The sequence below is a fragment of the Neovison vison genome, chromosome 2 (assembly GCF_020171115.1).
Source record: "Neovison vison isolate M4711 chromosome 2, ASM_NN_V1, whole genome shotgun sequence".
NCBI lineage: Eukaryota > Metazoa > Chordata > Mammalia > Carnivora > Mustelidae > Neogale > Neogale vison.
In genome coordinates, this window is record NC_058092.1 from 13,542,229 (window position 1) to 13,570,135 (window position 27,907).

At 55.3% G+C, this 27,907-nt stretch overlaps 1 protein-coding gene across 2 annotated transcripts in view; it reads right to left on the bottom strand.

Annotated features, from left to right (window-relative positions):
- Positions 1-22,624, bottom strand: part of IFFO2 (intermediate filament family orphan 2) — a 44,822-nt gene extending 22,198 nt beyond the window's left edge. For both annotated transcript variants that reach the window (XM_044237283.1, XM_044237282.1), the window contains exon 1: positions 21,683-22,624. In XM_044237283.1, the coding sequence (XP_044093218.1) occupies positions 21,683-22,347 (665 nt within the window). In that variant the 5' untranslated portion in view covers positions 22,348-22,624. The remainder of the gene's footprint in view (positions 1-21,682) is intronic.
- Between the last annotated feature and the right edge of the window lie 5,283 nt (positions 22,625-27,907).

Genomic DNA, 27,907 nt, shown 5'->3' on the forward strand with positions numbered 1-27,907 from the left:
GCCTCCTTATTTGAACATTGCGACATGGGGATCATGAAGGATCCTCCTCGGGGCTGCTCCAGTCTAGGAAAGAGGTGATAGATGTAGGCGCTGCTTCCCTGTCCTGTCCTGTCCTGTCCTGTCCTGCTGCCACAAGCCAGCTCTGAGCTCTCCCTGGGTCTCAGTCTCTTCATCTGTAAAATGGTCTGTTTCCTGTGACTCTGGGGCTCTACGGAAACCGTTGGCTTGTCATCAGGTCCCCAGATGCTTTGCCTCACCAGCCTGGGATGCTGGGAAGGGCAGGTGTGTGCTGCTGTATCAAGTCATGAAGCACTTAGTACAGAGCCCAGCTCCCAGTAAACACTGAACTGATGGAAGCTATGATTAGCCATGGTATGGGGTCTTCCTGCCACGGAGAAGGGGTGGGTGGCAGTCCACTAAGTGAACTGGCCACGGTCCCGGGGCACCAGACAGGGTACATGGAGGTCCAACTGAACCCCTGCTATCAATGCCTGGTAACACACAGAGCCATCGACCAAAGACACAGGAGGACTCATCATCACTCTGGCGTCCAACCCAGTACCACATCCCAGCTGCGACAGAAGACCTGGCCAGTACCAGGACGCCCCAGGGGATGAATGCTGGGTGTCTCAGGGTGCCAGAGCCCAACAGCCTCACAGCATCCACTGCTACCCAGCTGCGTCTTGCTGTTGGCTTGTACACCATCTTCCTTCCCCCACGAGAGTTTCAACAAACATTTCCCAAGTGCCTGCTCAGGGAGCCAAGTGCTGGCGTTGGGGGGCGGGGGACACAAAGAAGTGGATTCAGGGTATCCCCTCCCACTGAAGCAGAGAGGCTAGCTCCAGAGCTCTCTCTAGCTGGCATCTCTGACTCCCTTACCCTCAGGTCCTCAATCCCTTGGCCCCCAGGGCAGGAAGGTCTGCGCACCAGCTGCCTTATGACCCGGAAACAGGGAAAGAATGGGCCGTGGCTCCCGGGCTGTTAGGGCCAGGCAGCATCTTTGCTCTGCCCACAAGTGGAGGGGACCTGCCCCTGCCCATCAAACCCAGGAATCTACCCCCACACTGGAGACAGAGGGAACCACGTGGCTGGGGGATAGGGCTGGAAGGGAGACTGATCACTCTGTCCCTTGCTGTATCGTTTTTTTCTAAGTCATGGTAAAATGCAAATATAAAATTGGCCACCATAACCATTTGTAAGTGCCCAGTTCGGTGGCATTCCGTATACCGACTGTCTACCTCTGGAAGCTCTACACCTGTTAAACACTAACTCCCCACACCCCCGGGCACCCAGCTTTCTACTTTCTCTCTGTGAAACAGACTACTCTCCTAGGGACCTCGTGGAAGTGGAACCATCCAGTATTGGTCCTTTTGTGATTGGCTTAATGCACTTAGCATAATGTCCGTGGGATTTACCCATGCTGGAGTGGGTATGAGAATTTCCTCTCCTGTGTCTTTTCCATTTTCAGTGATGCAATGTGTCCATTGGTCAAAAAAATCAAAGGCATTTAAACTTTAAAAACACAAGAACACCTGCTCTCTCTCTGTTTGCTTTAGGTTGCATGTGTATTTCACAACAATTACACAGAAATAAAAAGAAATCAGGTAAATGAAACAAAACAATTAAAGCCGCACCCAGTTCCCCCCTTCCCCGAGAGAATCACCTTCACATAGGCGGCATGTCCTTCCCCATGCCTTCTTATGAAAGCTTATCTTTCACAAGTGAAACCAGGATCAGACTGACGTGGCATTCAAGCATGGTTTTTCCACTTAATATACACCAAGCATCCTTCTGGGTGGGTCACATGGCAGGAGGCCGTGACCCCACTGATCTAACGGGTCCTGCACTATCATTCCCAAGTCCTAACAATCTGAGCAACACCGAGAACATCTTGGTGTACACATATCTGTATATCTGTCCAGTTATCTGGGTGGAGTGAGTGGCTGGGTCAAGGGGGGACTGAAAAAAGGCTTGTGTGCCCCTCTAAAGCGCCGAGTGTGACAAGGCTGAACTCATGCTGGGTTTGGCAATTAATGAAGCCTGGATAGTTGATTGGGGAGCCAAGGAAGAGGAGGGTCCCTGGGTCCCCATCCTAGTCCCTGCAGCAGTACACTTTTATGCCTCAGTTTCCCAATTAATCAAAAGGCTGGTGGGGAGAGACCCCGCCATAAACACTGCCCTTCCTTACCCTCATTGGGGTGGCATTCTGCAACCCCCCAGGAGCAACACACTGGGCAATCAGGTTCATCTGAGAAATGGACTCGACCCTTCTCTTCCAAAAGGGTAGAGGTTTTCTACCCAGTGTGTGATAAGCCCTGGAGCAAGCGGCCTTAGGCCAACATGGGGCAAGATAAAACAGCAACCCCCACGGCACCCCAATGTGCCCCCAGTATGCCAACCCGCCTCACACTAGCAACGCCTTTGCACATTCTGTACACGCTGCCTGGAAGGTTCTGTTCTACATGCCCCCTTTGTCATCTCTCTCCTCCTCATCTTATCCCAATGTCAGGACCTAGCTTATATACCTCCTCCTCCAGGAAGCCTTCCCTGACTCTGGTCAAGGTCAAGTACCCTACCTCTGTACTCCAAAAGCCCTAGTCGCTTGCTACTCAAGTAGCCTCCCTATTTGACTCTCACAAGATCAGGCCAGTCTCTGGCTCCCAGCAGCAACTCGAGAGCCCAGCACAGAGCCAGGAACTGTAGGCACCAAAAAATGTTTTCTGGATAAAGGGTGCATTGAAGGTCAACTCCAGGGCCTTTCTTGGGACCCCCAATCTGGAGTCAGCGCAGCACTGATTCACTGTGTGACCTTGGGCATGACCTCCCTGTCTGCCCCTCCCCATCAGCCTCAGTTTCCCCAACCTCCATAGTCCCGGCCAGCTCCGCTCCTGTCCTCCAACGATGCTCTTCTCCCACCTGGTCACCTGTGAGGCAGATGACAGGAAGGTGAGCTCACAGCTCTCCAGCCCCAGGACCTTGCCTTTCTGCTCGGGCCTGGCCGAGCCCCCAGAGAGGCCCCCCACCACCACATCCCTCCCCAGCATCAGGCACTCGGAGCAGCTCTCTGATGCTGGGGCTCTAGCTGTTGCTAGAGTCCTGAAGCCAGCAGGGGTTCCAGGCACCCAGGCCGGGGAGGCCCCACCCAGAGCTATGTTTACAGCTTGGAAGAAAAACAGCAACTCCTGATGCTATTTTGGAACCCTAATGTGCACTCTGGGTCTCCCATTGTTTATCCCAAGTGACTGTGCCGCCCCGCAGGTAAGCGCGAGGCACTGTGGGTCTGCCACTCCGTGTAATCGCCCCCATCAAAGCCACATCATTCACTGGGAGGGTTTGTGCGCCTGGAGCAGCCCTGGGCCCGCGGCCTCGGAGAACAAGTCATCCTTAACATCTGCGACCTGCACAAATAAGGGGCTGAAGCCAAGGAGAGCCCACTGGACAGGAGCTGGCACGCACCCCACCTTGGATTTAAACCAAGCCTCTGCCGCCTTGCGCAAGTCCCCTGCCCAGGCCTCGGTCTCCTCATCCATGAAATGGGGGAGAAGGACCACCATCTGGGTTCTAAGAGGACAGACAATCATGTGTACAAAAACAACAACAACAACAACAAAAACCTCCAAACATGGGACCCCAGGATGTCAGAAGGGGATGCTCTGAAGTCTAGCCATTAGTCCATGGGAAGTCTGAAGCTCAGGGGGTGAAATGACAAGCCCAAGGTCACACACCCCGGCAGCAGCAGAGCAGGAACCAGAATCCAGAGCCCGGAGGCTTCCTGCCTCATTGCAGTAAGGGGAGGAAGACGTTCCTGAGCAGTCCCCGGGGAGGAAGGAGGGAAGAGTGACACCGACCCAGGAAGCTAATTACACGCAGGGCTTGTGAAACTGAGGATGGGCCGGGACAGACACTGCCTGTGCACACAGCATCCTAATTGTCACAGCTGGCCAGGGAGGCTGCAAGCATGGCCGGACAGGTGATTAGTGTGCCCTTGTCTGCACCCAGAGAGGGATTAGTGACTAAACACAGCTCGAGGGGACAGACTCATTGCTTAATACCAGCCTCCTGTCGTCATGCAGGCCCAGCCAGTGGGGAGGACACTGGGACACTGCACATGCATGCACACACACACACACACACACGCACACAGTGTCCCTCTTGCCCATGCAGGGGGCAAGGGCACCCCTCTCAGAAAACAGAGAGGTCAGCTCCCCCAAGGATAGAGGGGAAAGAAATGGAGCAGACACCCAGAGAACCCTCATGACAGTCAAGCCTCTGACAGAACTTACTATAGCCTCTAGTGTCTGCTGATAGGGAAACTGAGGCTCACAGAGAAGAGGTGGGTTGTCCAAGGCCACATAATCAAAACGGCCCACGTCGTGAAGGGGTAGTTCACAATGGACACTAGGAACTCCTTCAGTCCTCGCGACGGGCTTAGGATGTGGGCGCTTATTCCTCTGCCTGTTTTACAGATAAGGAAACCAAGGCCCAGGGAAGGGAAGCGACTTGTGCAAAGGCACAGAGTTCGAACCCAGGCAGTCTGGCTCTGGCCCCCAAGCTCAAGAAACCAGGTTCACCTGTTTCTGCTGACCTGATGGCGTGGCAAATGCTGGGGGACAACACGGTTTCTCCCGTCCCAAAGCCTGGGCTCCTCCCTCTGTGCCAGCTGGCCTCATAACAGGAGGGAGACGGTCAGAAAGTATGTATCTCGGTCTCCCAGGGGTCAGAATGGACCCGGAGTTGCATCACCTCCAAACCTCAAGGGCAAAGTGCTGAGGCTTCCATGCTGACCTGCCAGGCCGGGCCCAGCTTGGCCCTGACCATGTAGCCCCGGAAGTTCCCACAGGTCTGGCTCAGCCTCCAGAGCCCGTGGATGGACAGGAAGTCCTTTAGAGACCAGAGATCCTCCAAAGGGGGTAAAAGGGGTCCCCCAAGCATTGTTCAGATCCTGCCAGGTGGCCCACCAAGGAGGAAGCAGAGGGTCACCAGCCCCGGTCCTGCCAGGGAACCAGCCCGGCTTCTCTTCTCAGCTCAAAGCCAACTGGGGCCTCTCTGCTCCCTGGACTTGGCCCCTCCCTCCCAGCCACATAACCCCTGGCCCAGACTGAGCAAGAAGCCAAAAAGGAGATGGTCCATGACAGAGGGACAAGAAGGAACAGGCTGGGGGAGGGGACGAGGCCCTTCACACAGATCCCCTGACCCTTATCTCAAAACTCCTGGACATCAGACATACTCAGCCACTTCTAAACTGGCGACCTAGTAAAGGGAGCTTTACCTCTCTGAGCCTCAGTTTCCTCATCTGTGAAATGGGGCCAGCAACAATTCCTCCCTCCCGGCCTGTGGGAATGGTACAAAACGGTGAACACCAATCGTCATCTTAGTGAGCGGGCCCCACTTCCAGCAGCTGGGAGGGTGGTTCCAGGCCCAGGGTCCGAGGCTTGGCTGGGACGTGCTATCCTTCCCCACAGACAGTTCATCCTCTGGGCTCCCCACCCTCACCCTGGGATGGGGGCGCTGTCCGGTATCCAGACGCTCTAAGTGCCCGGCAGATAGTAGGTACTCAACTGGTATTTACTGGATGAATCTGCTTGGGAGCTGGAGGCATGGGGTAGAGCAGCGAGAGGGCCCGGGTGCGAGTCCTGCCTCTCCACCTGCACTGACACGCCGTGTGACCCTGGCCCAGCACCTCTCTGGACCTAGCTGCACAAGGAAGCCCTAACCGCCCGGGGAGCTTGGGTTTTCCCTCCTCTTGCCTCTGGGAAACCCGTGGGCCAGCCACCCCTGGGGCAGCCTGCCCAGAGGTGGGCCCTTTCCCAGCAGGCCTGGCTTCCTAGGGACAGACCGCCACGTGCATGCCCACCCCTGCCAGCCCACAAAGGCAGCAGGCGGCTTCCTCCGAGTGACTTTGCCTGGGGACAGATGGAACACCGTGTGGCGTCTGTCAAGCCAGATGGCCTGGTCGGCCTGAGGGGCCAGGACACCAGCTGGGTGTCCAGCCCCAGCAGGCAGAGCTGCTTAACCCCTTCTAGTCCCAGCCGTAGGAGTCAGTGTCCCCTTGGCAACTTAGTCACTGTTGTACACCCGGGCCTCCCGCCCTCCAGCCCTGGAGCTGAGCAGCCTCCCTGGGGCCAAAAGGGAGTCAGGGAGGCAGTGGGGTGAGAGGGAGCTATGGGACAGGTGGGAGTGGAGGAGGAGCCGCCTCGGGGCCCCGAAGGCAGTCCCGGACCGCCAGGAATGTGCCAACCCAAAGGGCAAGCAGGGGAGGGCACTGATTTCCTGGCCAGGGCGCCAAAGGGAGTTGTGCGGAGCCAGCCGCCCTGCTTCCAGGACACCCATGTGGGGCAGGGACTGCCAGGCCAGAAGGCCACCAGCCACCTTTACTGGGCCAGGAAAGCCACTCCCCAGCCCAAACCCCAGAATCAGGACTGCCTTGGCAAAGAGAAGACCCACCAGGCTGGCTGAATGGTCCTAGGTGTTGCTCAGCCTCTCTGGGCCTCTGTTTCCCCATCAAGAAAGGGCCACTTCCAGCTCCAAGGATTCCATGACTCCAGGAGAAGGCATGTGCCACTCCCTGGGAACTGATGGGATCTCAAAGGGACCAGATCGTTCCTACCCCAAGAGCGTGCCCTAAGAAGTGTGCATGAGTCAGGAGGGATTTTAGGAGGGAAAAGCGTAAGCTTAGGGGTTCAGAAGGGAGTGGTGCTTCCCCAGGCAGTGGATGCCCACCCATTCCCCTACTCCGTGAAAGGCCAAACAGGGGGATGCCACAAATGGGATTATGGCCAGAGACCAGGAAGCATTTTCCAATGGAGAGAGCCACAAGGCACGTCCAGGGGAAGACTCTGGAATGCCCTCCCCAAGCAGTAAGATCTCTAGGCAGGATTTGCAAAGGTCCAAACCTCAAGGAGAAGGAGGAACAGGTGCCTCTTGGAGATCCCTGGGCATAGCAAGCTGGTGTCCACAAGGAGAAGTAAAGCAGGGCGTCAGAGGCTCTGCACTCGGGGACCCAGCCAATCTGGTGTTCCAGACAGGCTGTCATCTCGGGGCGCAGCACAGCCACACTCAGCTCCAGCCGGCGACCAGCACACTGACCCAGCAGGCATCTTTGGGTGTCTTTCAGGACACAGGCTGCAAGGGACTCCAGCAAAGCCCAAGAACACATCAAAATAGGCGAGGAGGCAGGGCTGGGCAAGAGAGCTGTTGGCCGGGAGTGGAACCTCAGCCGGGCAGGAGGCGAGAACACAGGGTCGGGGGGCCACAGGCCTGGCCGTGAGACCTAGCTTTTCCACCAAGTTGCTGTGCAACCTTGGGCAAGCCACTGCCCGTCTCTGAAATGTGTGCTGGGGGAGAAACAAAACATCTGTTAGGACTCTTGCAGCTCTGACTTCACAGTCATTTGGCAAACTGGGTAGGAATGAGTCTGCCTTCCTGGTCCATGCAGCGTCATGACGGGGGTCCAAGCACAGGGCCTGAGCACAAGGGCCCCGCAAACAGATGGATGGATGGGTAGATGGATGGATGGCCAAGTGGGGTAATTCCCAAAAAAGGAAGAGCAGAAGGTCCTAGGCGTCCCCTAGGATGATTCCTTACACTTGCCCACAAGACCTCCTTGGATCGTTTTCCCACAACGACCTATCCTCCAGCCACCAACCCCCTTCTCTGTCTTACACGAACACACGCGCCTACTTGAATTCGCAACACATGCTCCAAGCACAGTGGCCCAGCTCTGAGTCCCGAGGACAGAAGCTCTAGACCCCCCAAGCCATGAGACTCATCTGCTCCAGCCAACCCCCAGGGCATCTTGGCTCTCTGAAGTGCACTCCCGGAGCTGGGTTTGAAATAAGATGCAACATCGTTGGACCCCAGTGGTGATCCTTGAAGCCCAAGAGAGGCCCAAGTTCCCGCGTCTGCTCTGCCGCTTTCTAGCTATTACAAGCAGCAGGCCACTTCAGCTGCCAAGACTCTGCACCCTCATCTGTACAATGGGCACGACCACACCCACCCTTCAAGAGCGCTGTGATCTCAAGAGAACGCATCCGTGAAGTTTGGAACCACACTGGGCACAAGAGATGCTCCTGGGAAACCACGCGAGGAGCGCTCTGGCATAATGAGATCCCGGCTTCGTTCTTGGAGGCACAGAGGATGAGCCACGCCTCCCAGCGCTTCTCTGTCTGGGCCCTGCAATCCCTTCCGTCTCCTTTCCCACCTTGGGGGGTGATGTGCCTGGGCTCAAACCAGGCAGAAGCTACAAAGCAGCCTTTGTCTCAGACGAAACTCTATACCAGCGGCCCTGACGTCACCTCTGGAACAACAATGCTAACACGGCCTTCGACGTCATCTCTCTGCCAAGGTCTGAAAGCGCAGGCTTCACCCACAAGGCCCCACAGAGGCCATCTGTGGGCTGGATCAGAACCCAGAAGCCATCCTCCCGTGGCATTACAGAGTTCCAGAAGCAAGAACAGCTGCCCCCTCCCCCACTGCTGAGAGGCCAGGGAGGCCTCAAGTCCCTGTCTCCTAGCTCCTCCATCTCAGCCCAGGGGCCCGGGGCTTGGGGGATGGGGGGGAGGGGAAGGAAACGTGCAGCCCATTGCCCAGCCTGGAAGACTGAGCCTGTGAGAGTGACGGGAAATAGTCCGGAAGAACCTGCCAGACTCAGGTTCAAATTCCAGCTCCGCCCTTGCTTCATGGTGAGACCTCAGGCCAGGGATGTGACCTCCTGAGGCTGCCTCCACATCCACACAAGGAGTCTGGGACAGAGAGGGCCCCTCCTCTGGGTGGCAGGAAGAGGGACACACTCTCCCACCCAACAGGGCCCCCGGAAGCCACAGGCTCCAGGCAACACACTCTGCTGGGCGGCTTTGAATGCTAGGTCCTGCCCTACCGGTGACCCTGTGCTGACAATCTGCTGGGGAAAAGAGGGGATGTGACCTCCTCCTTGCTGGTCAGCTTTGCTGGGGAAAGGAAGCGCTCTGAACACAAAGGGCCAGGCTGTTACGGGAGGGAGGAGGTCAAAACCTGGCATGCACTATTTTGCTGAACCTTCATTACAACCTTGTGAGTTCAGGATATCATCCCCATTTTACAGATGAGAGACCCGAGGCTCAGGGTGGTCTCAGATCAGAGTCGGGGCTCCCACCCAAGTGAAATCCTGTGGATTTATTACGCCTTAAGGCACAAAAAGGAACAGCCTAGGAGTTGGGGGTCCCCTGAACTTGCCACCAGGCAAATCCTGGCTCAATCCAGGCTGAAGTAGGGCCTCAGTTTCCCCAGCTTGGATAAGCCGTGATGGATTGAGTGTCAGCATTTTCTTTGAAGACAAGTGTAAAACCAGTCGCAACAGAATATTAAGACTCTCCGTACAGATCGGCGCAAACACAAAAAGTACTAGTTACTGACCACATCCCCAGAGCGCAGAGCTCCATGGGGCTGTAGGACCCGGCTTTCCGGTTCACACAACTCCAGCTCAGAAGACAAAGTTCTCCCACTTTTCCACGTCAGGGCCCACCCCGGAGGAAGGAGGATGGGAACAACCCTCCTGGGGCGAGGCTTATTGACAGCCCTTGGGGGCAGGGGGGTCTCGTCATCCCATTTATACAAGAGGAAACTGAGGCACAGAGAAATGATACAGTGAAGCACAAGGTGGCAGACAGGGCCAGTCAGGCAGTCAGTCAACTCCCCAAGACCATCGGGCTGAGGCCAGGGAAGTGCCTTTTGTTCTAAGGAGACAAGCCCAGGCTGCTCTCTGATGTCTCCTCCACACGCCCACCTGCTCAGGGGACCTGCATGCTGCCTCGGGGGCGGGGCTCAGCCTCCGTGGACGCCGCCTCACAGGCTCTGAGGCTTCTTCACCCGGAGAGCCTCAGCCTCCAGAAGTTTTCAAAAGCCCTCCTCAAATGCCCTTCAGACCTGGGACTCTGCTGACCTGACTCTGCTGTGTGACCTCAAGAGAACCGCTCTCCTTCTCTGGGCCTCAGTTTTCTCATCTGAAAGTGGTCACAGGTACGTGCGTGGGGGTGGAGAGAAAACTATAAAACACTGAGGGACGGACTCTCAAAAGGTCTTTTTCCAAAGACAAAGGCACATCTACTCATCGGCCTGGAGGCAGGGGGACAGACGGACAGACTGACCTCGGAGAACAGCTCACACCATCTGGGCCCACTGGGGGGTAAGATGAAGTCACAGGCCTGAGGGAGCCGGGACAGGCAGGGTGGGCAGGCCTGGGAGGCACAGCGAGCAGCCTAGCCCCCTGGCCCTCATGTCTCTGCCTATGTCTAATCCCAGGCTCATCTTTGAAGGGGGCTGGGAGCTGGAGGCTGAGGTCTCCCATGACCAGTGTTGACCTCCAAGATGCAACAGCTATCCCTTTCAGCAGAGAGCCTCTCCTGCCCCCCCACTATGATATACGAGGGGTAGTACAAAGGGACCGGGGTGGCCGAAGGCAGGGTCCTGACCCCAAGGGCTCCAAGTCTGCAGGGTGCAGGCCGAGGCTCCCAGACACGCGCCCGCGCACACACAGGCTCACAAAGCCCCAGCATCAGACAAAGAGCCCCCCACAGAGGCCTGGCATCGGGTGGCCCAGGGATAGGAACAGGACGCCCCTCACAGCCCTCCCCTGCCTCACACAGGGGATGGGGAGGTGAGAACCAGCCACAGTAAATGAAGGCCAAAGCAAGAAAGAAGGGAAAGGGGGAGAGGAGAGCGGATGAGAGGCAGCAAAATGGAACAAAGAACACCAGGAAGGGCGGGCGGAGGAAGGGAAGACAAGAAGGGGAAGAAGAATGGGCGGGCAGGCGAGGTCCTGCCTGAGCAGCAGGGTCTGGACTGCACACTGGCATGGCAACCTCACTTCCAGGCCTTCGCACAAGCTGTTCTCTCCACCTGGAGCCCCCTTCCCTTCTCTTCCACTCTTGCTAGACCTCCAAAACCCAACTCAGGTGACAGCTCCTCCAGGAAGGCTTCCTTGACTGGCCCAAAGCTGGCTCAGGCACCTTTCACAATCCCTGGGTTTTAAGCACTGCAGGGTCCCACCCAGAGCTTCAGGGCTGTGGTCTGACTTTGCAACCAGCTTTCCCCAAAGCTATTCCCGTCAGTCTCCCCCATCGCCGCCCAGCATGGCCTTCTGCCCATTACCGCAGCAGGCCAGGGGCGCAAAGGAGGCGCGGCTGGGCCCTGGGAAGATGTGCCGACCCTGCCCCGAGAGGAGCCTGTCTGCCGGGGAATTTCACAAGGTCCACTTAGACCAGCGGCTCTTCCCCTCCCCCAAGACAGCAAACAGGCGGCAGCAAGCCAAGTACCGTCTTAAATAACCCAAGTAATAAAAATGGCCAGTTAAGAGGGTGGAAGGCAGTGTCTCCACTGCGGGGGCGTCTCCTCATCTAGCAGCAGATGAGCGGGGGGCTGTGTGAACGGGCACATCCCGAAGTCAGAGCACGCAGGCCGGAGTGCACTGAGCCAGCATCTCCGAGAGAACTCAGAGACAGCCCTCACCCAGTGCAGCCGTGGGGTGGGGGAGGCGGGCTCCTGCCCAAGCCGGGGTCCAAAGGCCATTCAACCCGACCCCGCACCCTTGTTCCTCTCCCCAGAACCCCTAGTCTCGTTTAATAACCACAATGGCAGCTGCCAGCACCGCCGTCCCATTCACTCTTCCTGCTGCCCACGCCCCTTTCTCAGAGAAGTAAATGACTCTCTAAGTTCACGCAGCTGAGAAGCAACAGAAACACTCTTCAACTTCCTCCCTTCGGCGCTTCCAACTTGCACACAAATGCTCTGCTCTAAGCCGGCGAGTTCTGCAGGTTTCTGTCCAACATCCCAGCACACAGCTAGTCCCAGGATCCAGGGGCCACAGGAAGGTAAAGGCAAGAGGAGGACGGGAAAGGCTTCAAGGAGCCCCAGGCTTCAAGGGAAGCTGGGGAGGAGGCAGCCGCGTGCGTAGGCAGGACCCAGGCTTTTAATCCTTTTGACCCCAAGGGCAACCACTTGATAGTTTATAAAGTGCTTCCACAGACATCGCTTCATTTAATCTTGCAAATAGCTCCGTGAGGTCAGAGGTACTATCCCCATTTCACAGAAGTGAAAACTGAGGCTCAGAGAGCAACCGCTGTGTACAGTGGGTGTGCCCCTTGCTGGGTTATAGCACAAAAGGCTCAATCTGGGGCCTGACTTCCTGGATGAAACCTTCGCTTCCCACCTCCTGGCTGCCTCTGGGATCAGCTCTGTCCACGTCTCTCTGGCTCCGTTTCATTCTCTAAAACGGGCTAACGACAGCCCCCAACCTACAGGTTATTATGAGATTAAGTGAATCAAACGTCCCTAAATGGCTTTCAATGCGGCCTGACAAAGAGTAAATGCTAATTAAATATTTGTTTCATTAATTAATTAATATTTATTGCACCCTTATTGTGCACAGGAACCACCTGAGCTGGTACCTGTCACATCTGCCTGTGTCCCCAGACTCGGGGCTCCTCAGGGCAGGGCCTATGTCTGCTCTACCCTGGTGCCCAGCAAGGGACCTGGCTCACAGCGCCTGCCCAGCCACTGCTGGGAGAACAGAGCCTCCGCTTCTCAGCCGTCCACACCCAGCAGGCTCAGCTTCCCCAACAAGAGGCACAGAATGACTGTAACAAGTTCACAAGTTCCCTGTGCTGAGACAAGCTTCACGGAACCAACCAAAAGCACAGGTTCTCGAGACCCAACCCCAAGGCAGAGGCCAGTTACCCTCCAGTCACCAGAAGGGTCATTGCTCTCTCTCCTGCTTATAGCAGTTCATGAGAATCCCTGGCTGCTGCCTTGGGCAGGATTAGGTGCTGGGCATGATCAAAGGAGCCTTAACTTAGAATCTGAGACCTTCATCCAGCCCTGGCTTTGCTGTGTGACTCAGAGCAAGTTACTTTCCTGCTCTGAGCCTCGGTTTTCATCTGCACAGTTGGCACAAGTGCCAGACAGGTGATAATCCATGCTCCCCAGCCTCCCCTCCCCCATTCCTCCCCCCTGCCAGGCCCACCAGTTACGGTATGCCGGCCTCTCTGGCTGATCAGGAGCTCCCCGCAACCCACAGTCCAGTTCCCACCAGGATCACCTCCAGGGAGCGGGGGGGTGGGGGGAGGCTGGGGGGGGGGGCTGGACCGCCCTCTCTGGTGGCCCAGGAGGCTCACCTGCCTGCCGTTGCCAGTGACTCACTGGTTTCTCAAGAAATAATTACTGTCAAGTGACAGCAGGAAGTCTTCCCAGTGTAGCAGCCGCCCCCTGTTCTGCCACCTGTGGTGACAATATTGTGACAGGCGCGGGGGACACCCCATGCCTCAGCCTGCCTCCTCTCCCCGGACCAACCTGCAGCAGCCCTCAGGTGGCATGGAACCTGGCCAGCCTGTCCCCACTAGGAAGAACACTGAACTTGGGGTCTAGAGACCCACCATGCACTTGCCGCCAAGATCCGGGGCAGAGGTCTTCTGCCTCTCAGAACCTCTCCCCTTGGCTCAGTTGAGCTTCTAACTCTTGGTTTCCGCTCCGGTCATGATCTCAGGATCTCATCAGAGATCGAGCCCTGTGTCAGGCCCTATGCTGAGCGTGGAGTCTGCTTGTCCCTCTCCCTCTGCTCCTCCTCCTCCTCTCTCTAAGAAACAAAAGATCTTTAAAAAGGAGAAAAAAAGAACCTCTCACCTGTAAAATGGGCATAATTCCCACTCCTTGGGGTTGTCTGTTAATTAAATCTCACTTAAAGAAGTCATCACAGAGCCCAGAGCATAGTAGTTACTCAATCAGTGGCGGCTATTAAGTCATTATGATTTATTTTTAAACCTTTTTCAAAAGGCTTTCACACCATTACTTCAGGTGATTTTTATAGCAACCCTGGGAAGCAGAACTCATAAGGAAACGCAGCCCCATTTTACAGAATGACAAACTGAGGTACAAAAGATTGTATGGTACGTGGATTCCAGACCACTCCGATGAAGTTATAGAGAGAACAGGAGTCCCAGGGCACAGGCCGATCTTCCCACCACGCCCATTCCCAGGGGGGCAACCGGAAGCTCAGATCCTACCTAGGACCACGGCCTAGACTCCACAGGGCTCTAGCTGCCCCGTGCCACCAGCCACGGGCTCAACTAGGCCAGAACCCCCCAAGGGGACCAGAGGCATTTGCCAGGTTTACTGCTGGGTGACAACTACTATCTCCTGTACCAGGAACTAGGGTAAGTAACCACATCTTGCCCAGCAAGCTGAAGGTCCCGACCCCACTGGAGGCGGGAAGGTATTGCTCTGGCGGTCAGGCAGCAGCGTCAGAAATCTTCACCAGCCGCCCCTCCTCTGGCCCCGAATCCTCTAAGCCAGCAATGCCCAGAGGCTACATGACACCCCGATGCCACTGGCAAAGGCACGGCCATTTCCAGACTGATTCCTGACTTCTTTTTTTTTTTTTTTAAAGATTTTATTTATTTTTATTTGAAAGACAGAGTTCACAAGCACGCAGAGAAGCAGGCAGAGAGAGAGGAAGGGAAGCAGGCTCCCCGCTGAGCAGAGAGCCCGATGCGGGGCTTGATCCCAGGACCCTGGGACCACGACCTGAGCTGAAGGCAGAGACTTTAACCCACTGAGCCACCCAGGCGCCCCTGGTTCCTGACTTCTGTCCACTTCACAAAGCCAGTCCCCCTGACCCCTTAGGGTACCTGCATCACAGCGCATCTGCCCTATAAATCTCTTTTAGAACTTCCCCATTTATGAGCTGCACGACCCCATTTACCCTGCCCACGACTCTGGGATACCGATGAGGAAACGCAGACCCAGAGAGGCAAAGTGGCTAACCCAGTCTGGCTCAACTTTTAATGCCCATGCCAGGACCCCAGGTGATGGGTGTTATTCAAATTTGTTAAAACTGATGTGTGTGGTGGGGGGACCAAAGCTCGGGTCTCCTGACTCCAAATGCCCATCACCTGCATGGTGTGGTTCCCAGCCGCCCTGGGGACCTAGCGGCACGCGCAGTTGCCAGACACAGCGCCCTCCCTCACTGCGAAATGCTAGCTCAGCATGGACCCTGGCCAGGCCCGGGCTGGGCTCTGCCAGTACGGCGACCCGGAGCCGGCCCCCACAAGCTTACAGTCGGTGGGGGAGCAGACATCCCAGGCCCCTGAGATTCACAGGGTGCGCTGCCGTGACGGGAGAGGCAGTGGGCGCTCAGGGACGCCTGATGCTGGGTGGATCCTGGTGCTGGGCAGAGGGGATGATGGCATCTCTTCCCTGCCCCAGGACTTCAGCCCTCCGTGACATGGGAAATCAACAGAACACCAGCCTGGCTTCACCTCCCCGATGTGATTAAAAGCCAGGACTCCCAATGCAAAGTCCACAGCTGGCGGTATCACTGACACACAGAGCAGTTTAAATCAATTCCCCTGGAAGTCGCCGCATCTCCTTGCAGCAAAGAGCATGTTCAAATTCTGGATCTACCCTTCTGTGTCCTTCAAATACCGACACGTGTGGGGAGGCGGGCCACGGGCCTAGAGGGGCTGAGACCCTGTGAGCCCGGGTGTGCGTGTGCACGTGTGTGCGCACGCCCGCGTGCGATGGTTGGGGCGGGGGGGGGGGCACGGGCCCCGCATCCGGTGGCCAAGGCCAAAGCCCCGCCTCACATTCCTCAGGGAAGGAATCTTCAGCGTCAGCTGTCTCCCAGCTTCCTGCTTCCCTTTCTTTTCTGGGACCTCATTCCCCAGCCTCTGACTTGAGGCTCGGAAAATCCCTCCCAAATATGTCCCCAAAGAGAATGCCAGCACAGCCAAGAGACTCTGGGACACTGAGGAGCTGGATGGAGGGGGTTTGTGTGTTTCTTTCAACAGAGGTTGGAAGAAAGGGCGGGGGGCGGGGGTGGCCAGAGATTTCCGGAGGCACAAATCAACCGCTAAGAGTAGGAAGAACACCCTCCTTAGACGCCGGACAAAGAAGTAGCCCTTTTTCCCTCCGCCCCCAACACCATGTCTGGCGCCTTCCACGGCACAGAGAGAGCAGCGACGTGTCCTGAAATGGATGTGCGGGGTAGTCCAGCGCAGTGCCAGGAAATCCCTATAAAATGAAGGCAACATTGTAGGGGGCAGAGAGGGGACCCACTGGAGCCTACCAAGCCCCAGGTGCCTTAGCACAGGACCTCCTTCATTCCTCCCCGACTCCTAGGGGAACAATGCTATTCCCCCTCTATTACAGAAAGTGGTGGCTCTGGCAGCTCAGAGAGGTTAAGCAATTGCCCGCAGTCACACAGAGTAGCAGAGCCTGGACGGGAACCCTTTCCCCCCCATCCCAGGCTGCCTCCCTGAAAAATCAGAAACAAAGAATCCGTATTGGTGACAGCTTCAGAGATAACAGAAGTGGCAGGGATTGAAGCCTTGCGACCAGCTTTCCGGGGCAATCTTCTGGCTCTGGGGCACTCAGGGGCCAGCACACACCTGCTCAAGGGCCTCCCAGGGCGTGATGAGGAAAGGCAGGGGACACTCCAGCTGGCTTACCCACCAGCCCATTTTGGAGCCTTTCATTCAGGCTGCCAGCCCAGCCCCTTCCGGCTCATGATCAGAAATAGCTGGGACAAAAGTCCCTCCCACCCCTGAAAGTTGCTTTTTAAAAAATGCTTAAAGGCAGACAACACAAAAAGGTAGAGGAAACTCTACCAAACCCCAGCAGAGGCCGGATGACGTGAGCATCCCCTCAGAGTCGTGGGGAAAGATTCCAACAGCAGGCAAGGTCTTCCCAACTTGGCTTTGTGGGTCAGCTCCCTCCGGGCCTCAGTTTCCCCATCTTAAAAATGAAAGTAACTCAGCTGAATCAGCATTTTCTCTCTCTCTCTTTTTTTTTTCTTCTAAGCTGTAGAACTCTGTTTTCCGATGGAAGCTTCCCCAGACAACCAATCTGGCAGTCATGGAAATAGGGCTGCTATGGTTGATGGGGGCCAGATCCCAGGTGCTCAGCACCCCCCACTCACTGTCCCAGAATTGCCCCCAACGCACCCAGCTCTGGATCCCATGGCTCTAAAGGGCCCGCCTGGGAACCATCAGGCTAAATGATCACTGTGGTCTCTCCTGGCTCTCAAGCAAAGCTCCGATCACCCAACCACCCCAACCACCGGGGAGAAACAAAGCAAGCCCTTCATGCTGACTTGAGTCAGGGGCACAGACACTTGGCAACCTGCAGAGGGAGGGAGAGAAACCCAGACAGTTCCAAACCACGCTGGGCCTGGGGGAGGAGAGGGGAAGAACTGCCAGTCTGTGAGACAGGAAGAACAGCCCTGGCCCGGACCCCTTTGAGTCACAGAGCAAAGTATAGGGCGAGTTGGGAGGGGTCACCAGAAGGAATCCCCTCCCGTAAAGGTGGAGGACCTAAGGCTCAGAGAGGGTAGCAGCTGGCCTGAGGTCACACAGCACCTAGTAGCAGAGCCTGACCTGGAGTCTGGGTCTCTGAGAAGCAATGCAGAGAAATCCCCCCTAGTTTAAAGTTCAGACAGACTCAGCAGGAATCTCCAGGGGAAAGCCCCCAGCTTGCAAACTCGGAGTAGGACATTTTGGTGGCACTGGGTGGTGACAGGGCAGAGATGTTTGTTTTGGTTTCCAAATCAATGCATGACAACCTTGTCCACGGTACAGTTTGGGCAACCACAGTTCCCTCATGGTAAAGAGCTCAGAGCTGGTTGGCCAGAGGGGAAACCCAAGCCGTAGCGAACAGAGCCCAGGGCCCAGGGCCCAGGCACCCCAGGCCAGGAGCTCTGGTTTGGGTCGGTGTTTCCAAAGCATGGTTCCCATAGCACTCAAGGCCCCTGAGACAATGTGAGGTGGCACAAATGACTCTTTGCATTTAAATTCTACAGACTGCAGAGGTGAACCAATAAACTATGGTTTGTCTGCACAGCGGAAAATTGTTCACGAGTCTAAAGGAATGTACTATTGAAACACACTATGACGTGGTTGAACCTACAAAACATTATCTAGGTGCAAGAAGCCAGACACAGAAGACTATAAATGATACGACGACACTGACTTGGAGTGTCCAGAAAAGGCGAATCTATAGAAACCGAAAGCACATCAGTGTTGCCTGGGCTGGGGTGGGAAGGGAGATTCACTGCAAATGGGCATGAAGGCTCTTTTTAGGATGATGCAATTTTTCTACAACTCAGTTGTGGTGATGGTTGCACAACTCTGCATTTACTAAAAAAAAAAAAAATCACTGAATAGTGAGCTTAAGAGGATTTTATGATATGCAAATTACACCTCAAGAAAGCTGGTGAAGAATGTTTTTCTTTTTTTTTTTAAAGATTATTTATTTATTTATTTGACAGCGAGAGATCACAAGTAGGCAGAGAGGCAGGCAGAGAGAGAGAGAGAGGAGGAAGCAGGCTCCCCGCTGAGCAGAGAGCCCGATGCCGGACTCGATCCCAGGACCCTGAGATCATGACCCGAGCCAAAGGCAGCGGCTTAACCCACTGAGCCACCCAGGCGCCCCAAGAATGTTTTTCTTAAGTCAAAATAGTGATGGTGGTGGTACATGGTTCTGGCCGCAGATCCCAGAGGAGGAACCCAAATGCCTCCAGCTTGGAGAACACAGAGTTACACGCACCAGTCACATGTACTCTGCAGAAGCAAGTGGGGGTGTCTGAGGCTGTGACTTCCTCCAGGTAGACGGGAGGAAACCCTAGAACCTTTCCTTTCCGGGCACAGGTCCCTTCCACTGGTCACTGCCTGCGGCTCCGTGCTAGGCAGCCCCAAAGCATCTAATGCCTTCGGTGGCCCAAGCAAACACCGTGGTCCCATCCCTTAGACAATGACTTCTCTCATGGCCAGGGCACCAGAAGCGGACTGGGAGCTCAAAGTCAAGATTATATTTTGTCAATGCTGGAAAGACCTTTTGAGATCATCTAGTCTGGCAACTTTTAAATTTTTTCTTTTAAGGTGTTGCGATGCCTGACCTCCTCCCGAAAGCAAATTCTCATGAGAAACCCAAATACAGAAAGAAGTAAAAACAATGTTATAGGTTTACGTTCACACTAGAAGTTCACATACAGAACAGTTAGTTACCTATTCTGAGTCCCATCAGTGAAGCTGATGAGGCTATTTTGGTTCATTAACATTTAGAACTGGGACCACAGATGACAGTACCATATTCTATTTAATCCTATCTCCAGCTTTGGCTGCAGAGTTTGATGAAAATCCTGACTCACACAGATAAGTAGCTACAAATGGGAACGGTTTTTAGTGGTTTGCTCTGCAATCTCAGAGTACGCTTCAGACAAACAGAGAAAGGCAGGCGGGTGGCTTTAACTTGAGGCCAACTACTAACAAGTTAACAATTAACCATGAGTTGACATGAAGAACTTAAAAGTGAGCACATTTTTTATAACCATATTAACACTGCAATATAATTTAAAATATTAAGTCTTGCGGCATCTGGGTGGCTCAGTGGGTTAAAGCCTCTGCCTTCAGCTCAGGTCATGATCTCAGGGTTCTGGGATGGAGCCCTGCATCCATCGGGATCTCTGCTCAGCAGGGAGCCTGCTTCCCCCCTCCCTCTCTGCCTGCCGCTCTGCCTACTTGTGATCTCTGTCTGTCAAATAAATAAATAAAATCTTTAAAAAAAATACTAAGTCTTACATAACAGTCCAGGAAACCCAAGGCAGCCTGGGGCTTCCAGGAGCACGGTGCTAGGCCACCCACCCCTCACTACACAGAAAGGGGAAACTGAGTCCTGAAGAAGGGAATATACTTGCTTTGGACAAATCCAACTTGAGCCCTGAATCGACTCCAGAAAAGAGGCACCTCCCCAGCTAACAAAAAAAAAAAAGGAGGAAGAGAAGGCGCTCACACAGCCCCAGGGGACAGGAGGACAGGCACCCACACTCCACCTGCCCCAGCAGTGCCCATCTCATTCCAGGCCAGCGCCAGAAGCTGACATCACACCCCACACCCTGGATGCAACTTGAACAGAACGTTGCTCAACGCCAACCTATCTCCCTCTGAGATTGGGCACGGTTTTTCCATCTCCTTAGTAGCCACGTCCAAAAAGCACACACAATAAAACAAACACAGCACAAGCCTGAGGCATGACGACACAATCAACAGTGGGACACAGAAGGGCCCATCCCTCCGTGTTTCACCATCGAGAACAGTGCCTGCTCCCCTACCCCACCCCAAGGAAGCTGCCCACAGAGGCAGAGGTAGCCTCCCCTTGGCCGTGGCGGGGCATGAATCCATTCTCAAGTCCTCAAGAGAAGACGGTCCGGGAGAGGGGCTCGTCCCCAGCACAGTGAAAGACCTCCCCACGGAAAGCCAGGCCCTACATGAGAGACCCGAGACTCCCAGGACCTCTGGTCCATGCTAGCCTAACAAAGCCTATCGTCTTGAATAACATCAACTGATTACTTTATCCCTTCCAAAAAGCATCACCAACCTCCTCTCCCCTTCTGCAACTGGGGGTAGATTTTATTATTCCTATCTGTCTAATGAGCAAATAGGTTTCCAAATGGTCCCACTATCTCCCTGGCAGGTGCTGGAGGAGACCCATGCCCCTGAACAGACCTCTGGGCTCAATGTTAGCACCAGGACTCAAGGAGTGGAAGGAAAGAGCCTTCTCACAACACCCTCCAAGCCCTAGAGTTTGGAGCAAAGCTCCCAATGTAGAGTTGCCCATGCTAGGACAGCACAGGGCGCTGCCCCCACCCAGGCCTGTGAGGCTACAGAGAGACCCCTCTCTTCTTATTGGAAAGCTGAGCCATCAGTCCTGTCAGCTGGACTGTGCGCAGGAAGCAATGTCAGTTTCCCAGCTGGGGAAATGGGACCCAGCAAGAATGTGCAGGCCGGGCCTGTAGGCAGTCTTCCCTGCACACTAGCCAGGGATGGTGGTCTGGGTCCAAACAACCTCCAGTCTTCCGCCCAAGGTTCTCTCCTCCTGCAGGCCTTTAGGGCTGCATCTGTTGGCACTCAAAGCCATGACAGTAGGGGGTGGGGAGGAGAGGGGTGAAGAGAGGGGTTTTTCAAAGCTTGTGGCCAGTCCAATGGTAGTCTGGTTATCCAGACCCAACAAACAGACCTTGCAGAGCTGGAGCAACATGGCAGACTCTGACCCCAGTGGATTTGCCCATTTTCAAACACATGATCTCATTTAATTTAAGGGACCAAAAAAAAAAAGGCCAGTGGGTTGGTTAAGAGTTTTTTTCTTTTCACCCATGGAGAGAAGGGAGCCCGCCTCCTACATCCCTGGGGAAATACCTACAGCGGGAGACAAACTAGCCCAAAGTCCTTCAACTCACTAGTTCAAATCCTGGTTTTGCCACTATCAGCAAAGCCCCTTTTGGCAAGCCCCTCGCGTCGCTGTGCCTCAGTTTCCTCATCTACAAAATGGGGATAAGAATGCCTTACGCTCTGCGTTGGTGTGAGGATTAAATGAGATCACATAAAACACCAGTGGTCATTATGCCACCTAGAAAACAACCGGCCCCGACCAGTGACTGCACAGACGTGTCCCCTACGGTAGTCAGCACCCGCCCCCATCCTTGGAACTAGTGAGTTTTCCATGCGCGTGTAAGGCCCTATGCAAACACAGCTTCCAGCCCACCTGCTAGGACCAGCTGGCCGCCCCCAGCCCCTCCCGAACGCACGCATTCCGCCGCCTCCTGGACCTGGACGCCCCCTCCCCGGGAGCTGCGGGGTGGGGGGAAGGGCAGGTCCCCACTCACCTCCGCTTGTACTCGTCGCGCTCGCGCTTCACCTTGGCCAGCACGTTGTAGAGCGCGCGTATCTCAGGCGTGATGGTGTCGATCTGCACGCCCACGCCGTCGGGGTGCACCCACGACACGCCGGGGCCCTGCACGGTCTCCACGCCGCCGCCGCCCGTGCGCCGCACCTGCGTGTAGCTCCAGATGGTCCCGGGCAGGCGGCCGTAGTGCTGCGGGTGCGAGCCGCCGCCGGGGGGCAGGCCGCCCAGGGCAACGGTGTTGGCGTTGGCGCCCGCCGCCGCGCCGCTGCCGCTGCCGTGCCCCGAGCCGGGCGCTGGCGGCCGCAGCAGCTCGGGCCCGGTCTGCACGGCCTGCTCTCGGGAGAAGGTCTTGTAGCGCAGCCGCCGCTCGCGCTCGCTCTGCTGCTGCTCCAGCTGCTTCTCCAGCAGCCGGTTGCGCCGCTCCAGCTCGTGCACCTTGGCCAGGAAGCAGCGGAAGCGCACGTTAAGCCCCTTCAGGAGGTGGATGTTGGAGCCCAGGTCGTCCCGCAGCGCCGCCGTCACCGGCGACGGCCCCGGCCCGGCCCCGCCGCCGCCGCCGCCCCCGCCGGGGCAGCTCCCGCCGCCGCCGCCGGGCGGGCAGCCGAAGGCCAAGGCCATCTCCCCGAACAGGAGCGAGTTCACCATGCGCCGGCTGCGCGGCTCAGGGCCCCGGGCCCGCGGCTCCAAGTGCGGCTCCAGCTCCGGGCAGGGCTCCCGGCGCTGCCGGGCCAGGGCGGGCGCGGGCTCCAGCGCGGCCGGCCGGGCGGGCGGTTCCAGATGCGCGCCAGATGCGGCCTCCGCAGCTACGGCGGGCCGGACCGCCCCCCGGATGTGGGAGCCGAGGCGAGGGACGGGACTCGGGCCGCGCTGGAGGCCGCGAAGGCTGCGTGAGGTGGCGAGGGTCGTGGGTCCCAGCTCCCCGGCTGTCAGAGACGCTGTGGTGGGGCCGCGGCAGCCGCACGCAGAGGACTCTCGGCCGGCACTGCCCCTCTGCGGCGGGCCCCGCCCACTGCAGACACAGGCCCCGCCCCCGCCCTTGCCCCGCCCATCCCACCTCCCTCTGCGGTGCTCCCAGAGCCCGAGGCCCCGCCCCTTAGGCCCGCAGCGCCGGGCCCCGCCCACGAGCCCGTGGCCCCGCCCACTCCGCTCTCCCCCGCTTTTCTGGACTGGGTAGAGAGGCTGTCTGCAGCTCTGGCTCCGCCCAGCTCCCGCCTGGACCACGCCCTCTCCCGCGCCGGGTCCTGCCGCCAGGCTCTACTCGGATTCTTTGCCTGGAGACGCGGACCGCAGAGCTGCACCAGGTCCGCGGTTAGCTGGAACCGCCGCAGAGCCAGCCCGGCCCCTTAAAGGAGCCGGCAGCCTGAGCAGCGCACGTTTGCCCGTTAGGGCGCCCCTTCCCCCCACGTCCTCTAACCAGGAGGCGCCTCTTCTCTCCCTTTCCCACCCCTATCCCCCCGGCCCTAAATTCCCAAGGCGTGTCCTGGAAGGGCTGGGGGGCCATAGCGTCCGAAGGTGCGTCCGCACCCCACCCCCACTCCAACCTGGGGTTGGCCTAGATCGACCTTCCCAGGATAAGGCAGCGCTTCCGCCGGCACGTCCCCCACGTGGTGGACCCGGGCAGGCTTCTCCACCGCTTGCCCGCACAGATCGGCGCGAGCCTGTAGTCCCGAGATCGGCTCCGGCACTGCCGATCCCTCTGGTCTCCCTGCCCACCGCGGCGCGGCGCCGAGTGGGGGGGGGGGGGAGGCAGAGCGAAGACCCTCCAGGAATATGACACCAGGGCAGCTGCGGCTCCCGGCCCTGAATGACCACCTCCCCACCACTGCACACTCACACGCTGAGATGCAGGGGACCCCACAGCTGGGGTACATTTCATCCAACCACTTAGGGGGCAGCATGCGGGCGGAACCAGCCTGGGGGGCGGAGCCAACCCAAGAATTCAATCATTCATTCCTTCATTCAATCTTTTCGGATCTACCACCCTAAAGACCAAGTTTCCAGGAACTTGAATCAACTTGCAAATATCTATCATTGTTTTCTTAATGATCATAATAGCTCCCGTTACTGAGCAATTCCTATATGTCAGGTGCCATACATTTATTATCCCCATTTCACAGAGCAGGTCAGTGAGACCAGAGGAGCAACAAACCATCCCAAAGCACATGCTCTAACCCGCAATCCCACACTGCAGGCCTCCTGTGCATTTTCCCATTTGATCCTTTCCATAAACCTCAGAGGGGAGGTGACCCACACCTTTGAAAGCCTGTGGCTTGCACTGTGCATACTTAATCAGACATGCGGCATGTTCCGGATTCTTCCAGCTGCATTTGTTGAATTGCAATTTAATTTTGTCCTATTAACTTTTGTGTTTTGCCTCATGTGTAAGCTTGAGGGCAGGTACCGTGTCTTACAGGGACAATGGTTTGGTGTTCTCAGTGACAAAAGAAACACAAAAGGAGACTTGGGCTTGCTCTGGGATGAGGTTGTGGCTGTTGTGTTCATCTCCTGCTTTTGATTTAGTCACAAGAGCAAATCCTTCCCGTGTTTCCTTCCCTCAACCACAGCTCCATGCTCCCTGCCAAAATGGGCTCACCTTTACAACACTCAGCACCGAAACTCACCTGTCTCATAACCTTCCTCTGCTTCGCCCAACCCAGTGTGATCACTGTTCTCCACTCTTTGTTCCCTCGGTTCTAGGTGATTTTGTTTATCTGACCAAAAGAATCAAACCCCCTTTGCCTTAAAGCAAGACTTCCGGGACTCCCCGCTCCAAGAAGTTCGAGGATGGAATTTATAACACTGAGATGGACAAAAGTTATATCTTTATTTTCACTTATCTCTAAATGATATTTAGCATCGCCTTTGATCATGAGTGCAGGCAACCAGTAAAAGACCCTGCAATTTTGTCACTAATAGAAATCAAAGATATTTTCCTATCAATAACTACGGAGACTGTAGATATCTCAAAATACCATTTAAGCTACCACAACTCTGAAATTAAGATCATATTAGACTCACCACTAAATCTTATTATTTTTTTAAAATCTTATTATTTAATGTGTTCATAAGAAGCACCTATATCACAAAATTTTTAAATATTTCGATAGATGTATTTCAGTAAAAATTGTTGCTATTGCAATCCTAACGCTTTTTTTTTTTTTAATTATTCTGCAAAGAGGTCCACCGGCTTTACCAGACACCTAAGGGGCCTGTGGGACAGAAAAGATTAAGAAGCCACACACCTGGGGAGTGGCTCCCCTTCAGCCTGGTTCCAGGGAGGATATGTCCTACCCAGCAGTATTGCCAGGAGTTGGTGTGGGGAGGTGGGGAGCCAGGGAGCATCCAGCCCTGTCCTGGGCATTGGAGAGATTCAGACATTCCATGATCATTCATTACCTGAGGGCTTGCTTCAGCACAGACCCTGCGCTAATAGAAGGCAAGAGTTTAAGGAGTCCTGGGAGAGCTAATGAAGACAACCGAAAAGATGCTCCTGAAGCGAGGGGTTGGGGGGCGGGGGGGGACAAGAAGGGACACCTGGCCTGGAAGAGGTGACCGGGCAGAGACCAGAAGATCTAAAGGAAATGGAGGAAGTATAGTACCCAGGCTGAAAGGAATTTCCATCGGAGCCATAGAAATATGATATATACAAACAAAATGGCTAAAAAATAGTGCTGTGGTCACATAGGAGCAAAAATGAACTGTTGTGTATCTTGCTCTTTGTGGGTAAGATAAGAGGGGAGGCTAACCTAATGTCCCTCTTTTAATCGAGTAACCAACCATCTTCATTTGCTCAGGACCAAGAGTTCCCCCTTGATGCGGGGTTTTCAACGCTAAAACCAGAAAGTTCCAGGCCCACCAAGACAAGCCCATGGAGCCCCTGAGACTTCTGGGGCTAGTTCCTTCCAGAGACGGGTAGGAACTAGCCCCAGGTCACCCGGAAAATTGGTGGCAAAGCTTGGTCTCAAATTTTGGTCCCACTACCCAGCCAATGTTCGGTCCTACCCCAAGCTGCTCAGGGAGATCCATGTTTCCATCCCCTGGACACCTACACCTCCTCCATCTGTCATCCGAAGGGAGCACAGGTGGGTCCTCACTGGATGGGGGGATCGCTCACACAGACAAAGGAATATCCCCAAGAGGAATGCCAGCCTCCCTCCACCTGCTGAACAAGGATGGGTTTTTTCATCAGTGAAAAGGGCATAACTTCACCCATGAGTCCATTTTTATAGCCTCTGCCTGCCGTCACGGCCATGCTGCCTGCTCTGGCAAAGGGCTGCGAACACATGGTACGCTCTCGATAAATGGTTGCTGAATGAATGACTAAAAGAATTAGTGAATGGACAGGGGCGCCTGGGTGGCTCAATGGGTTAAAGCCTCTGCCTTCGGCTCAAGTCATGATCCCAGGGTCCTGGGATAGAGCCCCACATCGGGCTCTCTGCTCGGCGGGGGGCCTGCCTCCTCCTCTCTCTCTGCCTGCCTCTCTGCCTACTTGTGATCTCTGTCTGTCAAATAAATAAATAAAATCTTAAAAAAAAAAAAAAGAATTAGTGAGTGGACAAACAACCTCATTCTCTCCACCCCACTCCCCTGCCGTTTCCCCTGGTAACCACCCCTCAGCCTGCAGGTGCCAAACTTATGCATAACACCTCTGCTTTCCCAGAATCTTCCAGGTCCGGGGTGGAGGGCTTCCTTTAGTCTCCATTAGCACCACGCCTACCTGCCCCATGACAGCTCCAGGTACCCTCTCTTGTTGTTGCCGGCGTTTTCATCCAGATCTTTACTCCATCCCCATCCCAACCTTCCAACACTTGCTAGACCAACTTACATAATTCACTCGTTTCAGTGGATTTCAGTAAATGGACCAGGTGGTGCCACCATAACTATAAATCCGTTTTTGGAATGTTTCATCTCTCCTAATAACATCCCTAGTGCCCATCTACTGTTATCCCCGGTGTCTACGCCCTGTCCCACAGGTCCCTTGGGCATCTGTCTCTATGGATTGGCCTTTTCTAGTCATTTCACATAAATGGAGTCCTACAATATGTGGTCTTTTGTGTCTTACTTCTAACACTGAGCATCACGTTTTCGCCATGTTGTAGCATTCGTGGATGATCACTCCTCGTTATTGACAACCTCTTTTTAGACTTTGATGGTCTGGATCCTTCATTACCTCACTTACACTTCTGCACTTCAGCTCTTCCACTGGAAATAGGGCCAAGTGAGAATATCTCCCTTGCAAAATTAAATGAGCTAATACATGTAAAACGGGCATGTAGTCAATGCTCAATAAATATCAGCTATTAGGGGCGCCTGGGTGGCTCAGTGGGTTAAACCTCTGCCTTCGGCTCAGGTCATGATCCCAGGGTCCTGGGATCGAGCCCCACATCAGGCTCTCTGCTCGGCGGGGAGCCTTACTGCCTACTTGTGATCTCTGTCTGTCAAATAAATAAATAAAATCTTTTTTTAAGAATCAGCTATTAGCCCCATTATTTTTTTTTTCTGTTCTTTTGCTTATGCGCCTGCAGAAAGCCTACAAATATATAAAGAGGTAGGGGGAATGAACATCTCCCACCATCCCATACCCAGGGACCCTCTCTGGCATCTCACGTCAGTGCTGCTGCCAGGGAGAAGAAACTGCTCCCTCTCCCCTGTGTCCTCCTCCCCTGACAACCCCTTCCCCCGCAGCTGCAGCTTCTAGAACATTCCCATCCTGTTTCTTCCTGGTAAAAGGAAAGAGAGCGGTAAAATGTGATGGCACAGACAAGAGGGAGTGGCTGTGAGCTCTGTGTGATGCTGCAGGTGAAAATTAATTCTTTCAGCAGCACAGGCAAATTCTTGAGATGTCCTGTCTCTCCTCCCAGAAAACAATAATGACAACAACAGCCAAAAAAAAAAAAAAAAAGAAGAAGAAGTAGTCTTGGCAGAAGGGTGACTTTGGCTGTGCCCACAGCGGCAGCACATTGCCAGGCCTCATCCCTCCTGGGCACCTCCGGGCTTATAAGCGGCTTAAGCTGCATGTTGTTTCAACAATTATTCTGGGTGGGTTTGCCTTCCTCGAAAAGGGCGTGGGTTTCATCTCCATCAGGCGCCAGGGTGTCCCACTGGCGCTGATCTTGGTCAGCAGACTTGGGGGAGCCCCGGTTGCTTCCAGAACCTTCTCCAGACCTGTCTCATGAAGGCCAGCCTGGGCGGCATAATCTCCCTG